General features: G+C 51.7%; 1 protein-coding gene across 1 annotated transcript; it reads right to left on the bottom strand.

The window, feature by feature from the left end:
- Positions 1-1,026: 1,026 nt before the first annotated feature.
- mknk2b (MAPK interacting serine/threonine kinase 2b) lies at positions 1,027-16,168 on the bottom strand. The gene is given in 15 exon segments (XM_035412442.1): positions 1,027-1,276; positions 1,278-1,365; positions 1,940-1,980; positions 2,095-2,259; positions 2,723-2,917; positions 7,135-7,230; positions 7,768-7,823; positions 8,247-8,351; positions 8,494-8,567; positions 9,221-9,300; positions 13,128-13,225; positions 13,515-13,616; positions 14,085-14,175; positions 14,744-14,955; positions 16,060-16,168. Coding segments are annotated over 14 exon segments (1,434 nt in total). The 5' UTR covers positions 14,795-14,955; positions 16,060-16,168; the 3' UTR covers positions 1,027-1,084.
- Positions 16,169-16,883: the final 715 nt, after the last annotated feature.

The raw sequence follows: 16,883 nt of genomic DNA, 5'->3' as shown, positions 1-16,883 counted from the left end.
GGTCGACGCGGCTAATCACGCCGTACCTCAGGCGATTGCTCTCCAGTCTAAGGAGAGGCTCTGTGTGGAAACAAGAGAAGCTCCTGTAAGATGATACATGTTTTCAAACTGGGTACTCAAAATAAAATTTGAAAAATACAAAAGATTTAAAATAATAAAAGTTATCGCCGTACGGCAAACGGACACTGCCAGCAGCCTCTGTTCCCTGCTGTGTAAGTTCTGAAATTATAACCTTCATCATCGCAGCGATTGCATAAAGCCAGTACGCATCTGCCCATAGGGGGCAGCATTCAGGCATTTACATACCAGCAAGAAAACATTCCTGATGCGTTTGTGTTTTCAGTTTTTTTTGAAATTCACAGTGGATCCAGTTATATGTGGATGCAGCACAAACAGGGCAGTCCTTTGGTGTCTGAGCTTCGTTTCCCCCCCGCCCCCCACTCCCTTCAATTGCACAAAATAAAATTACACCCCCCCACAACCCCCACCGACACCCCCACCAGACACAAACCATTAACCTGGACCTGTCGGTTGCCATTGCATGTCAAAGCAAATGCGCTTTTGTAGACCTGCAGCAACAGGAGGCAGACAGACAGGCTGAGGGGGGGTGGGGGTGGAGAGGGGGGGTCCAGGCGTGTGACTGCTGGGCTGGTTGGGGGTAGGGAGGAGCACGAGGGCCCAAATGGGGGGGGTGGGGGGGGGAGACAGGGGCTGGCTGGGGGTAGGGAGGAGGATGAGGGCCCAAACAGGGGGGGGGGTAGAGGTGGAGGGGTGGGGTACAGGGGGGGTCCAGGCGTGTGACTGCCGGGCTGGTTGGGGGTAGGGAGGGGGATGAGGGTGGGGGGTTGGGGGTAGGGAGGGGGATGAGGGCGGGGGGTTGGGGGTAGGGAGGGGGATGAGGGCCCAAATGGGGGGGGTAGAGGTGGAGGGGTGGGGTACAGGGGGGGTCCAGGCCTTGTGACTGGCGGGCTGGTTGGGGGTAGGGAGGGGGACGAGGGCGGGGGGTTGGGGGTAGGGAGGGGGATGAGGGCGGGGGGGTTGTTACTCCGTGAGGCGATGGTTTGGCGGCAGCGGCGGTGGCGGCTCAGGCGCAGTCCCCCACGATGACCAGCGGCGCGAGCAGCTGCCGCAGCTCGGAGGCGGACACCGGCGCCCCCTTCAGGAGGCTGCTCCGCTGCCTGCGCCTGGCCAGCTGCGAGCCGGAGGGCGGGGACAGGCGCACGGAGGAGCAGGACCCGGCGGTGACCACCGGGGGCGCCCCCGCGCTCCCCCCCCCCGCTGGCCTGCTCCTCCCGCTCGGCCAGCTCGCGGTTCACGGCGGCCGCCTGCCCCGCGAACACGCCCAGGTCCCGCACACTGCTGTTCCTGCGAGAGCCGGGGGGGGGGGGGGGGGGTTAGCAGAGAAGGGACACGTTTCAAATATACCCCCCCTGACTCACCCCTATAAACGTTACTCTGTATCACATCAGACTCCCATTACGAGACTGCCCTGAATACACCACCAGCCTCACACCCTCACGGCACCGCTAGCCGGGCTGGGGTTGGCTACGCCTCTGCTGAGGGGCGAGCTCTGCCCATTTCGGGCACGTGCTTCGCTAACGAACGAGCGGTCATTCGCCGCTTCTGGCGAAGCGTGACCTCACGCGCGCAGGGCTCCGGGTAAGAGGCCGATGACTCAGGCTTCTGACCTACAACATAACTACCGTCACTACGGTCTGCTAGAACCAATCAGACTGCAGGATCCCGACTGGAACTTCCCTTTCCAGCTCTAGCTTCCTGAGTTGAGAAGAGCACTGTAGTAGCTAATGGACAGACACACACACACACACACACACACACACACCCCCTGGGACAAACTAACTGCCTTCATTGATCTGTGACCCCCCCCCACCCCCGACCATCCCCCAAACTTAACAAATCCCAAAAAGCTCGTACTCACCTCTGATGCAATATAGACGTTGGGGAGGTGTTTGGAGCCCCCTGGAAGAAGAAGAGGCGGAAGGGGAACAGGGTTAGCTGGGACGGCCCGTGAAGCAGGGCCCGATACAGGCACACACACACATCCCCGGTCGGGACGGTCCCGGCCGAACTCACCTCCAGCACCCAGGGGTGCCGCAGCACCTGGGCCGCGCTCAGGCGGTTCTTGGCGTCCCGAACCAGCAGCTTGGAGATGAGGTCCTTGGCGCTGGGGGAGATGTGCGCCCAGTCTTTTTCGGGGAACTCGTACTTGCCCTCCTGGATGCTCTCGAACAGCATGTTCTGCGGGGGAAGATCGGACGCAACGCCTCAAAATACAACACTTGCATGTGCACCCCCCCCAAGGAACCCTAAAATAAGCCTGCATCACTTAAACCCTGCCAGCAAGACATTTTTAAACAAACGCTGCTCGTTTACATAAAGGACATCGCGCCCTTTACAGTAAATGCCAGATGTGATGTTTCCAGACAAACGGTGCTGAGTTTTAGTTCTCGTTTCCTAGCTCACGGTAAGACGCTTTCGTCCCGGGTGGACTGAGACCCGCCCTGGGTGGACTGAGACCCGTCCCGGGCCGACTGAGACCCGCCCTGGGTGAAGCTCCAGCCCGGCGGGGCTGTTGTGGCCCCAGTCTGTGCCGGAGCGTTCCGGAAGGCGGGGTTTGCTAGTGCGCTAAAGCACCCCGCCCTCCGCCCCCCCGCCCGCCCCGCCCCCCCGCACTGGTTTTCGGACGGGACCGAAGCCCTACCTGGCAGGCGTGGCAGGGCTGCCCCCACTCCCAGCCGCAGTCGCCCCCGCAGCGCCCCACGAAGGGGGGGTAGCCGCTCAGCATGATGTACAGGATCACCCCCAAACTCCACAGGTCGCAGCGCTTGTCGTACATGCTGGCCTCCTCACTGAAGGCCTCCACCACCTCCGGGGCCATGTACTCCGCCGAGCCGCACTGGGGGGGGGGGGGGGGGGGGAGAGGAGAGAGAGAACGAACACAAAGTCAGCCAATGTACAGGCACTTAGCCCCATGCCCCACCGCCCTCCCCACAGCCCCACCATCCCATAATCCCCTGGCTGCCGGGTAACGGCGTTACTCAATGCGGGCGAGAGTCTGATCCAACTCAAACACACGGCGGCCGCCAAAACGCGTTGGAGACCAGGAACGCGAATTCGCAGAAAACGGCCCGAAGTAGCACCTCCCCGCCCGGGACGGGGGGGGGGGGGGGGGGGATCAAGCGTCAAAACACACGCCTGGCGCCCCAGAGCGCGTCCCGCACGCCAGGAACACACCCGCCGGCCCGCCCGCCGCGGGGTCCAACCTGGACCCCAAACCGGTTCATCCCAGTTCAGCCCCAGAGTAAACACCACAGAACAGTCACGGTTAGAGCTATTGAGAGGAGGGGAGGGGGGGGGGGTTCAGCCCGGGTTTGAGAAATTCAGCGATTACACACCAGAGACTAGCTGTGGCAGTCGCACCGCAGCCCAGAAAAGCTCAAACTGTGGGGTTTGAGAAGTGCAAATTCAACAAAAATGCGAGCGTCTTTGGTTACCCTTCATCACGAAAAAACTTCCAAATCTCGAAGGGGACTTCCAATAACCGGCAACGTGCGCAGGATAAAACAATCATGATACCAAAATAAAAAGTGAAATAAAAACCTAACTCATGGCCATAACTGCGTCTACCAGGGTTTAAATAAACTGCGAGCCTGAGCCTTTTTTTTCCCCTCCCCCCTCTGAAATGACACATTCCAGAAGGGGTTTAAAACAAGTTTAAGAAGAAAAAGCAGCGAGTCGGTTCTCCCCAGCAGCCCTCAGTCTGCACAGCTAGCCTCCATTGTCAGCCACAGGCCCAGCTGTCGCTTGGCTCCGCCCCCACGCCACCCCCAACACCCCCCCTGCACATTTATGTAATGCAATTTCGCAGTGTAGGAATCTCAGACAATCGCACAAAGCCTGCACTGTTGCTGGCCCCCCCTCCCCTCCCCTCCCCTCCCCTCCCCTTCCTCTTTCCCAACCCCCCACCTCCACACTGCTGCTACCAGCCACCCAGCCCCACCCCACCCAGCTCAGCTCAGCTCACATCCACTCAGGGCCTCCTCAGACAGACATATGGCAGAGGCTAAAAAATCAGGACGTAAAAGAAAAGACCAAAGGACGTTAGAACCCTCTAACGTGTGACATCACAAACGTGGTTTAGAATGTTCTTAACTGAACGTTCTATGGCTGATGTCACAACCACTACTGGTAACTGAAAGTGATGGGGCTCTACCACACAGAAGACTTTGAATTCTGGAAAAAGAATTCTGTAAAAAATAAAAAAATAAATATATATATATTCCAAAATATATTCAAATTAAAATAAGAACTATACTCTTCAGAGGGTCCAGGACAGAAAACTAGGCAGTTAAAGGTTGTGTTTCAGCTCTCAAACCCTAAAGGCATCACGATGGCTGCAGAACACTGCTGTTGCTGCGGAGACGAGAGGGAGTTGAGGATCGGTGTCTGCGCTCGCGTCAGTCTGGCGCGAGTCTCCCGCGCCGTCCTGCCCGGCGCGGCGGTAACGGGGACAGACCGTTGCTAAACGCAGCCCGGGGCTTTTCCACCCCCATGTGACCAGGCAGCCCACACGGGCTCATGTGACCGGAGACACACAGAGAGCTCAGGCCCCACATTCCCGGATCTGTGCCCAGCACACCTGCAGCATCAGCAGAGAGAGTCGGAGTTCCCCGCAGAGAGAGAGAGAGAGAGATGCGCGCACACACACACACACACACCGCACGCGCACACACACACACACAGACGCACACCACACGCGCACACACCACGCACACACAGACACACACACCGTGTACATGCACACACACACCGACGCGCAGCTCTACTGTACAGCTGTTCCCACAGCTCACCCACACACCGCTGAGCAAACAGGCAGGATGTTCACCCACTTCTCAGAAGCCCCTCCCCCCCGCCCCAAACCCAAACACCTCGGAGTGAGATCTGTGAAAAGCAGCAAGCCACCAACAAACACGAGCGGTTCTGCAAAAGACCCTTTAACACCAACAACACGTGTACACTAAACGGGCTTCCAAGGAACTACAAGCCATTTTACAAAGAAATACAAGCCCCACAGGCTAGAACAGAAATGTAAACAGAAGAAAATATCCTGTGTTTAAAAAAAAAAAAAATTTTTTTTTTTTTTTTTTTAAAAACCCAGAGACACATGAGTAGAGGGTGGGAGGGGTTAGTTCCAGTCAGCCCCTCCCCCTCAGCCAATCGGAACGCAGTTGCTAGGTGAGGTGCGGAGAAGACTCCGGCCTCTGGAACGCCAGCCTTTGTGACATGAAAACAAAGAGGAAGGGAAGGAAAAATGCAGACTTGCAGAACTCGCTGACAGAGTGGGCGGCGAGAGACTGGCAGCCAAACAAGCCTGGCTCGAGCCACACTGCAGTGTTACTGCCAATGTTGATGTAAGGGCTGAGAGTCATGTTTTTAAATAATAATAATAATAATAAAACCATAACTCAAAGATAAAAAAGCTTTCGTTCTCTGATCACGTTACCAAACTTTGACCACACTGGATAAGAGCGTCTCCATTTATCTTATCTTATCCAGCACTTAAACTTAAAGATTACTTATTTTATATTTTGTTTACAGGAAGTCACATTTATCGCTGGATGTTTTACTGCAGTGATTCGGTTCAGGTCCCTTGACCAAGCACACGAGGGCAATGAGGTCTGAGCTGGGAATTAAACCCACAATCTTCCGGTTACAATCCTGTTCCCGTTGGGAGACTGGCTGTGCGGTATAAAGGAACAGGATTGTAACTGGAAGGCGCTACTGCACAGAGAAACACCCCTACGTCAGGGTTATAGTATTCACTAAAACAATTGTCAAGTATTCATTTTATTTTATTTTTTTGCACAGGTAAGCAGACGTCAGACTTTCTGTGGTCGGAGAGGGGCATTAGATCTACAGATGGAAACGATTCATGAAGTTAACACGTATTTTCTCCCAGTTACACCTGAAAGCACAATACAAAAAAAACAATCCCAGGACAAATTAATCCTGAAACGTTAAAAAAGAAAAAAAACCTCAAAGACCTAGGTACTTTCACGGATCAGCAACGAAATTCCCCACGCAGACCACTCACCAAATACCGAAACTTAATTTAGGGAAGAGCATTTTGGCCGGTTCCGTTGCCGAGGTCACGTTCTGTTGCCGTGCAGAAAGACGACCCAAACGTGCGTGTGGGCCCCCCCCCACCCCCCCCCCCCACCCCCCCCGGCATCCCAAACCGCCCCAGACTAAACACGTGAGCCCTCTGGGCCCCCTTTACTTCCCACCCCAGAAATACCCCGAAGCATAGCTCTCCAGCCAGCTGCTAAATCCAGGCAGGGTCACAGCGGCCCCCTCACCCCACCCCACCCAACCTCACCCCCCCCAGTTTAAAAAATCCCCCATTTTCCTCCGGAGCTCGATCGCTCAAGTCCGCGTCACCTGCTCCTGCCAGTCTCAGAATAACCAGCCCGAAGCTCCGGACGACCCCGCCCGCGCCCACAACCGCAAAAACCATTAAAAAAAAAAAACCCCCTCCCGCTATCGCAGTTCCTCGGGATCAGGAGTCGGAGATAAGCAGAGAGAGAGAGAGAGAGAGAGAGCGAGAGAGGGAGAGAGAGAGAGAGAGAGAGAGAGAGAGAGAGAGCGAGCGAGGGGTGAGACGCCTTGACTGGAATTCCGGAATCCTTCCCGTACCGCACGAGGAGGAACGCGACGAACGCCGCAAAGAAAAAGCCACGTCCTTGAACCCCCCCGGATACGGGCGGAGTTTCGGCCAATCGGAGAGCTGTCCTCCGGGTGATACCACCCGGGCTCGCCCTATACCGCGTGAGCCAGTGGGCGTCGATAAGGAACGGCACTGTTAAAAAAAAAACATGCCTGGCTAACCCACGCCAGAGAACAGGCGAAGGTGTGTGACTGACCGTGTGTAATCAGTGTGTAATCAGTGTGTAATCACAGTGTCGCCTCCTTCTGAGGACCCTCTCAGGTACCCATAATATTTGCCCCCAAGTCCCATTAATGAGTCAACCATACAAGGTGAATCACCATCACATTAGCACACACGTGCCTGCGCCCACACACATACACACACACACACACACACACACTCACCGGGGTCAGGAGCTCAGGGGTGGAGATGGGAGAGCTGTCGCTGTTCAGCTTGATGCCGCTGCCCAGGTCAAAATCACAGATCTTCACAGGCGAGATCTGGTAATGGCGGCAAAAGAGACATTCGACAGTCAGCAACACGAGCACATATACAAAAAAAACAACAAAAAAAACAAACCACCATTCACAGCATTCCACCTCCAAACGAGTGCACCGTGAAGGTAGTACACATTCCAAAGTTCACGGCCATTTACAGCGATACTTATCCGCAGGATAAGATAACGGAACGTTTACACGGAAACACCCGCTTAGTCATTTTTCTTCAATCGGAGAGAGGCCGATAAGCTCTGTGTTACTGTAAGGTGAGGCTGTGGCACCCGGGAAACTGAAGCTAATACCTACAGAATACTCAAAATGCCTACAAACTTTACATTTTATTTCTACCATAAAAAACAGACTCTTATCCACAGCAATTTACAAAGACTGCATTTTTTTATTTTTTTTTTTTTTACACATGCAATTAATTCATACAGCTGGGTATTTCAGTTAACCTCTCTCTCAAGGGCACACAGACAGCACCCCAGCCGGAAACCCAAACCCACAACCAATCGGAGGTACGGGAAATCGAGCTCTCACCCGGTCCTCCTGCTCACACAGGATGTTCTCTGGCTTGAGGTCTCGGTGCGCCATTCCTTCGCAAGACAGGAAACAGGACGTGAGAAAGACGAAAGACAGAACACGCCGTCTCTCCCCCCCCCCTTCCGAATTACGGCACAGCCCCCTGCCAGTGGCGTGAGGGGGGGGGGGGGGGCACACGGGGCCCAACGCAGCCGATTCAAAAGGAACAACTACACAACTGAGCACAATCAATCCCAGAAGTCTTTGCTCGGACCCCAGCGACATTTAGCTCGGCTACTACATTAGCCAGAGATTCTGACGCCGTCCTCTTAGCTGCTTAAAAAAAATAAAATAATAAAAAACAAAACCAAAGTGAGACCACATAAACCTAAAAATCTTCCGCCCCACCTCCAATGCCCCGCTCAGTCAGCCAGCATCGCCCGTTCTGTGTGCGGGGGGGGGGGGGGGGGGGGGGGGGGGGGGGGGGTCCAGCTCACCTTTGTTGTGCAGGAAGTCGAGCGCCCTGGCGATGTCCTGCACCACCACGCTGGCCTCCTGCTCGTTAAAGTGCCGTCTCTTGTGGATGTGAGCCAAAATGGAGCCTGCGAGAGACAGCCGCGTTCACAGTTACCCGCTAACACATCCGCAATTCCTTCATCCGTGGGGACGATGCCCCTCTTAAACGTCCACACACGCATGAACAGCTCATCTGATAGGGCGAGAGAGATCTCCTGACAAACTCACCTCCTCTCAGCTTCTCGAATACCAGGTAAAACTTCTCTTCTTCCTCAAAGAACTCGACCAGTTCCAGGATGTTTCTGTAGCAAGACACAAAAGTAAAATAAAAACAATGAATGCATGGCGTGACATGAATTCACACACCAGTCGGCGTGGTAAACATTACTTTGGGCAAACGGACACTAAACAGGACGGCACGCGGCACTTCGTTTGAACCATTTTAAAGATGGCGGCCGGGGCACCGCATAGATGGCGGTATGACAGAATGGATTCTCAATCGCTACTGTGCGCCATTTCAGTCGCATGCTCACGGATATAAATCTCTCGCCAGGTCCCAACTTAGCACCACCGCTCATCAACCTGTGTTTATTTATAACTGGGATGCAGTTTAGCAGCCAAACTCAGAGTCTGGACTGGACTATATTTATCGGAACAAAATGTTGCTCGAGAGTCACTTTAGCTCTGCATAATACACCTGTTTTTTTTTTTTTAAATAACTGTTTAACAATGCCCATGTGCCAGACTGGAACCTGTGGAACAGCCTGTGATTATTATTGGCTAGATGGACTTGCTCGAGTTATGCTAATGTCAGCATTTATCTGTGAAAGACATTTGTACAAGTGGGGTCCAAGAGTGTCGTTAGCCTGGTCTAATTCACAGTTTTGCATATAGCTTATGTTCCAGACACACACGCGCACGCGCACGCGCACGCACACGCACACAGCTAGCCTACCTGTGACCCTGGCACTGGTACAGCATCTCCACCTCCCTGAAGACGCGGCTTCGGCTGTGTCCCGGCCTCTTACTGATGATCTGAAACAGACACACAGGATACGGTCAGGCTCAGACACAGGCTCAGACACACAGGATACAGTCAGGCTCAGACACAGGCGCAGACACAGGCGCAGACACAGGCGCAGACACAGGCGCAGACACACAGGCCACAGCCAGGCGCAGACACAGGCTCAGACACACAGGCCACAGCCAGGCGCAGACACAGGCTCAGACACACAGGATACAGTCAGGTGCAGACACAGGCTCAGACACAGGCTCAGACACACAGGATACAGTCAGGTGCAGACACAGGCTCAGACACACAGGCCACAGTCAGGCTCACACACAGGCACACACACACAGGCCACCGTCAGGCTCAGACACAGGCTGAGACACATAAAAAAAACACAATGCACCTGTGGTAGCACAATGGTTAGGGAACTAGGCTTGTAACTGAAGAGGTTACAGGTAGGCCTTGAGCAAGCTAGCTGAACTGACATCATCCTTAATTTACTTAAGCAGAACTGCTGCAGTAAAACATTCTGGTGTGTGTGTGCAAGAACAGATCAATAATAGAGCATGTGAATGAAATGGCTAACCATAAACACAGAGGCTAGTAGCCTGTACTGGCAGACAGCGCTTGTTGTCGGACTCTGACCCTTAACTCTTCAGGAATCTTAAATGTCAAATTTCCTCAAAGAACAGCCGGAGAGTTGGGGGGGGGGGGGTGGAGTACAGGGTGTCAACCTTCAGGTTCAACCAAAAGAAAATTTGTCTGTCCTGTTAGGTATGAAATTACACCTCCCCCCCCACCTACCCAGCCTGCCCCCAGGCACACTTTTCCAACCCAAATGGTTTCCAGGAACAGTAGCATGACCTACTTCAGTAACAGGCTCCCCCCTACCCCCACCCAACCTTAGAGCAGAACGGGACTGTGGTGTAAAATTAAGGCTTGGTCCCTCTAAATATAGCTTATGCTGCAAAGGGGGGGGCAATCTACACTCCTAATCTCAAAGCTCAGCGTAGGGCGAGGACGAGGAGCCACGCGATTGGTCACCTGCGGGGAAACTGTCTGGAGTAAAACCAGACCTTCAGTGCACACGCCCAGAGCAAGCATGGACCAGGAAGTCCATGGCAGTGAACTCACACGGGGGGGGGGGGATAATAAATAAACTCAGAGGTTTGTGTGTCCCCCCCGCCCCACACCCCTCCCCCACCCCGTCCCATATCCCACAAAATCCCCAGGGCCTGAGAAGCACATTGTCCGGCCTAGCAGCTGTATTAGGCTGCCCTTTTTCAGTGGCCCCAGCAAGAGTGCACAATACACAGCAGGGATTAGCTGACAGCAGCAGGGGACTGAGCGAGTCCCTGGTCTGCACTACCGCTGCGTGTCACCCACATCCCCAAGTCAGCAGTTAACGGCCGCGGCTGCTGCCTGCGCCTCTTAACACGTCTGATCCCCCCCCCAACCCCCCCCCCACCCTGAGCCCCGATGGCCCTTCAGTTACGTTCAGAGCATTAGCCCTTTGAAGGTTAGGTAGGGTTTTTTTGGAATGTTTCTGTAAAATTCAAAGTCATCACTCTAGAACTCCACCGTTTTCACTCACCAGTAGTGATTGTGACATCAGCACTGGACAAACAATCACACGTTTTGTGATCGCACACCATAAAGGGTTAAAGCACAGGCCAGGCTGCTATAGAGACAGTGCAATTCCCTTTCTGAGAAGCAGGTTCTAAATCAAACAGCCCAGTAGGATTGGGGGGGGGGCATGAGGAGATCTGTCCCTCGTGGAAGCAGTGAGATTGCTCTGGTGTTTTTTTACAGCCCTGCTGTCGGAGACAGAACGGTGTTTGGTACAGGATGGGGATGGGGGCAGGGGGGCGGGGGGGCGGGGGGCAATCTTGCATCTCTGGTGGATATAAATCTCCACTGCAGCTTACTTGGGCTTGAAAAGAAGGCTGGGGGGAAGGGGAGGGGGGGGGGCAGTGTGGGTGAGGGGTGTGGACACAGGGAGGCCCCAACTGACTCACACTGCAGGTCTGTAAATCAGTCAGGGTCTTTAAATCACTGGAGCTATGATCAGTATGCACAGCCCCCCACCTCCCCCGACCCCAGACATGGGGCCGGCAAGTCACCCCCCCACCACCTTTAACTCCTATTGTGACAACCCCCCCGCCCCCCTCCCTCCAGCCTCCCCTTTCCCCCTGACCCACCTGCTGGGGGAGGGAGAGAGAGAGAGAGAGAGAGAGACATCTGGCCTGTGGGCTAAGCCCCCTCACAACCCAAACTGACCCATCGGAGTCAGCACCCAGGCCCCGCCCCCCCACCCGACCACAGTCCCACACAGCCCAGCCCTGTGGGAAAGCAGCCCCCCCCCCCCCACAGGGTAACCAAACCAGGGGAACTCTGGAAGGGCAGCGAGGGACAGACAGACTTCCAAAATTCCACCGTTGCGAGATAAAGAGCCAGAAAGTGCAGAAGCTAATCTCAGGCCTCTAGCCAGACCGTGTTATCACCAACAACATCCCGCACGTGTGGGGAAAAAAACACGGAAGGTTAATGAAATCAGGAGAGCTTGACTGGAAATGTAGAAAGAAAAATAAAATGGCACCACGTGACCCCTAAGCCAACAGAGGCAAGGGCACGTGCAGCCAAACAGCAGGCGGGTGCCAACTGCTTACAGTCGACCGTAACCCCGCTCACTCACTCCTCTCGTGTTCCAGTGAACGCGATGGCAGCCCAACAGCCATTTATTTTTAGAAATCTTTCATGAAAGAGCTGTAATGCAATTTCTGCCACCATCCAAAAAAACAAAAAAAAACAAAAAAAATTGTGTGGGGGGGAAAGAAACAAAACAGTTTCACAAGAATTGCGTGAAGCCACATAAAATGAGGCAAGAGAAAAATCCAAAACAAAATCTGAAACAAAATACACAAATCTGTGTGTCCTCCTCTTCACCCCACTGGGAGAAAAAACTGCACACAGAGCAAGTACCAAAAAGAGAATAAAACAAATGTGTAAAAACACTGTAGGATATTACCCTCCCCCCACCCACCAACTTTCGCTGGTTTCGCTTCATGTTTTTGGTACAGCTGCCAGTACACCATGTACCTGCTACTAGATGCCTCACTGTCCAAAAAGGGAGAAGGGGGGGGGGGGGGGGGGAAGGACATCAGCTCTCAGCTCTGATTGGCCAGTGCTTTGGGGGAACCAACCAGGAACACAAAATAATAATAATAATAAAAAAATTTTTTAAAAACTTAAGAGGAAGTTTCTCTGCTGAGCTAGCGCGCACGCACACGCACACGCGCCACAGAACGACAACAAGAGCTGTCGTCTGAAGCTCGCAGAACACATACGACTGTTGAAGGTCTGCAATAAACAAGTGTGTGTGTGTGTGTGTGTGCGTGTGCGTGAAGATACACACCCTACAGATTTCAGGTTCATCGTGTGTTTGCTTTGGAAGATGATTGAATCGTTACACCAAAGAATTTTGATAAAAATATCAGTCTGGCACGGACAGATGAAGAGCATGACAATACAACTCTTCTCTCCCCCGCCCCCCCCCACGCCAACCCCACATTCTTCAGTTCACAAATCACGACCACAAGGCCAGAATACTGTGCACCACATAACGGAATGTAGTGCCTCCACACCAGTTACAAGTTTAGACCCAGACGGCAGCAGCGGTGGGGGGGGGGGGGGGGGTGCAACACGAGTCACCTGCCATTTCGGACCTGAGCCACATCATGGGTCTGCATTACCCTTGGCGTCGTCAGCCCCCGGCAAACTTCGTTCACCTCGAGGTCTTTACTGAAGAACTCTTAAAAAGGAGAGGAACCTTCACCACAGGAGTGAACCTTACCTTGACTGCATACTCCTTGTTGGTGATGAGGTTAACACAGGTCTGGACTCTGGCATAAGCCCCTTCTCCTAGAATCTCCTCCTGCAGCCGGTAAACATCTAAAAAATAAAAAAAAATGTATAAGCCAAAATGAGTTTTCTACAGATACCACAGCCGGTTTCACTTAAGGGGCGAAATAAATGTGCGGCATAATAAATCTACCGTAGTATGAACTAGTACAACAGTAATTAAAAACCAGCAGGGACCGCAACAGCCAATAAAATCAAAGCAGCAAACACGTTGACGAGAACTGGCTCCCGTACAGTACTTCTCAATGGCTAGAAAGATCAGCTCCACTAAACGTGGGAGTGTGAGGTGCCAGGCGGGAGGTTCAAGGCCCAGACTCACCCTCGAACCGCCCCGAAAAGCTGTCTGTCGCCCGGCACCTCTTCTTCTTCTTGTTTCTCTTTTTGGCGTCTGGGATGTCGATAGGCTGGCTGGACGGCATGTCTGACACATAAAGAAAAGTCAGTCAGACGTTTACAGGCCCAGTGGCCAGGAGCAGCTGCGCTATGAGGCTCTGCTATAAAAAGCAAGCCGGGGGAAAACCTGCTGGCGGAGAACCGGGTCATTACTCCGGGCCACTCCGACAGACAAAAAGGCTACAGAGTCTGTGCGGCGGGCTAATCCTCCTTTCAGCACACCTCCTTCAAAGGCTCACGGTGGGGGGTGGGTGACAGGCGACATATGCCAGATCGAGTCCTCAATCCTGGCTGAACTGTGAACCGCGAGCTCCTCGCATCACCCCACGCGCAGACGGCAAGACACACCAACGGTCGCGAACGCTTCCGGTGAACTGTGCCGGGCGCCGCGCGAACTCGCAACTCGCATGTCGCATCTTCAAAGGATAAAACGTTGGCGAAACTCCGCTAGACAAGAGAGCGAAACACTGAAAGCAAAACGCAAAAGAGCTCTCACCTGGTCGCGTGGGGCAGTCAAAACGGAAGGTTGGATCAAGGAGACGAGAGTCTGTTTTAGAGAAGTCATCGGATTCAAAAGGGTTCTGACCCTAAACAAACAGGTAAACACAAGTACAAATTACCACCAAAAAATTACACAAGTCCATTTCAAAGCAACAATAAAAGTCACTGCAAATGCCCTGAAGCAGTTATAACACTTTCTCCTCTAGAGTATCAACACAGGATTCAATGAAACACGTGCGCAAAGACTTCCATGGGGTTCAAAACAACTCACCACTCTTTAAAAAATGTACTCATTTTATTCATAAGTATTAGACAATAAATTAGAAGTTCCAGAAATGCTTAAGGCCATATGAGTAAACGAATGTCCTGTTGCAAGTACATATGCAATACAAAAGCCCGTAAACTGAAATGTCACTGCCACAAAAATAAATTGTGCTTGTGGAGATTTCCTTCTCGCATTTCACAAATCCAGGCACTCCAACTGGGCTAGTGTCCCGGTATATTCTGAGATGAAACTGTATCGCTGGCAAGCAAGTATATTCCGAAGCCATCTCACAAGTCATCTACATAAGGAAACGCAACGACCCGTTATGCACATGCCATGCATTAGTTCAAAGCGAGCACAATCAGGTAAGCTTGCAAACGAATGCTTACCTTGAACGAGCGATGGAATCCCGTGACCTCGGCGATCTTATTCTGCACCATTTTTAAGCTTTGCGTGACGGGTGGGCGGGTGTGCAGCGGCGAAGACGGCGTGGGTGACAAAAACGGCACTTGCTCCGGGACAAAATGCAATTATCTCGAAGAAGCAGAACCGCTCCCGATGACGTCCGGACGACGAATGTTCGAGGTGTTAAACGGGACCCCTGAAATTACGAGGGGAAAGGTTACTTTCTAGAAAACTGTACGATAAATGTTAACAAATAAGTTTGCTAAAACAGCGCAGTCCGCTGGACAGAAACATCCCAAGTTGACAAATACGGAAAAAAAAAACAATGACGTCAGGTACACAATGACTTGAATGAGTGAATGCAACAGGGCCTTGTCAGGACATGTCCAACTACAACCGTTAAAAATTTGGATCTAATTTTTAACCCCATTGGCAAGATCAGCCAGTAAAACGTACGCTACCGACTGAAACTGCTCAGCGAGTTTACTGGTATGATTATGAGCCTTTGCATTTTGGACAGCTGAGAGACGATTTTTACAAAGGCGTGTTTTGGGTCCGATCTAGACTACAGAAAAAAACAATCCCAACAATTTATCGAAAAGTGCAATTCACCACCAACGTTGGCAGTAGAACCTATTTAGCCACGGTTAAAACGTGTACCATGGCCTTAACGTCATCGCTAGCTGTGCTGCGAGTGGTTCACTAACGCTAACTAGCTAGCTTTAGCATAATAGCTATGGACTACACATGACGCAAAGCAAGCAGGCTAGTTAGCAAGCGCTACGTGCTAATAATAATACAAAAAAGCCAACAATAGTTAGCCATTAGACAACGTTAAGCTCAGAAATGCAGCTGTCCATGTGTCTAATGTCAAGCGTATAAGTATATATACATACGCGTATATAAATATAGACTAGTTAGTCTACCTATCATACATCGAAATCGTTTCTATGTATAAACTACAAACAGCCAATCAGCAAGCTACCTCACGCTAAACTATCATTTTAAGTGTGTATGTTTCCTGAGTATTGTTTGGGAGACAACGCGCTATTTAATTGGGAACTATACCAACAAGGTATTCCTTTGAAAATAAACAGTTAACGTTAGTCAACAATCATACTGCGAATCAGCTAGTGTCAGCAAGGCAAAGTTGCCAAGCAAGCAGCTAGCCAACATCAGCAAATTAGCACTACATCGAATCTACGTTGCAGTTTACCCCAGACATAAATAGCGAGACGTTGGCTTGGCCCGATTCGCGTATATATAGCTAGCCTTAAGAAAATGTAACTTAGCTGCTTACCCCGTTGCTATCCTTGAATCTCCAGCCTTAGCGCCGTTTGAACCCACTGCTTCAGAAGCTGCAGTTGGCGTGGGAAAGTCCGACGGGTAACTATTGTTCGAGGGAGCAGCTCCAGAGCTATGGGAGACCTTTATATAATCTCTGTCCTTTTCCCCGCCTACCTCTCCCTTTGGGCCCGCCTCCATGACCGTAAACTCGGCTCCAAAACATCCAAGTGTTTCGGATATCTCATCACGTGGGTTATGGCGTATGGTTAGGGGTTGGTTCTGTGTGGAAAAAAGAAAAACAAAACGAATCAGTTATCTTTGTTCGCTCGACTGAGAAAGCGAAAAGAAAAGCAATTTTTTTTTTAAACTAACGTTACATTTGAATAAAGTGATTCAGAAGACACCATATATAATGCTATTATGCTGTTTTGTGAACAATTCTTTTCACCGAGGGACCCATTTAAAACAACGAGCAAATGGGCACCGAGCAAACATTTGCTATCTATTTCTAAAATAGTGATGTATACTTCCAGATATTTATAAATTAATGTATAAATTAATGTAAATTTGCACAAAACCACTGAGATATTATTAAAATGTGCATAGCCTTTGTTCATTATTCTTAGTTACTTGACATTACATTAAACATTAAACACTTAGCAGATTCTCTTATACGGAAGAACACGAGTGTTAGTTTTCATTATTCTGTTACACACTATGCACTGTGCTGACATAGACTTGGGCATCATCACAGTTTTAATACGTATGCAGAATGTATTTTCATATTGTTTCTAAATCTGGAGATTTCAACTTTTTCTGATCCAGAGACCCCCACCC

Source organism: Anguilla anguilla, chromosome 4 (assembly GCF_013347855.1).
Source record: "Anguilla anguilla isolate fAngAng1 chromosome 4, fAngAng1.pri, whole genome shotgun sequence".
NCBI lineage: Eukaryota > Metazoa > Chordata > Actinopteri > Anguilliformes > Anguillidae > Anguilla > Anguilla anguilla.
This window is presented reverse-complemented; position numbering and strand designations above follow the sequence as displayed.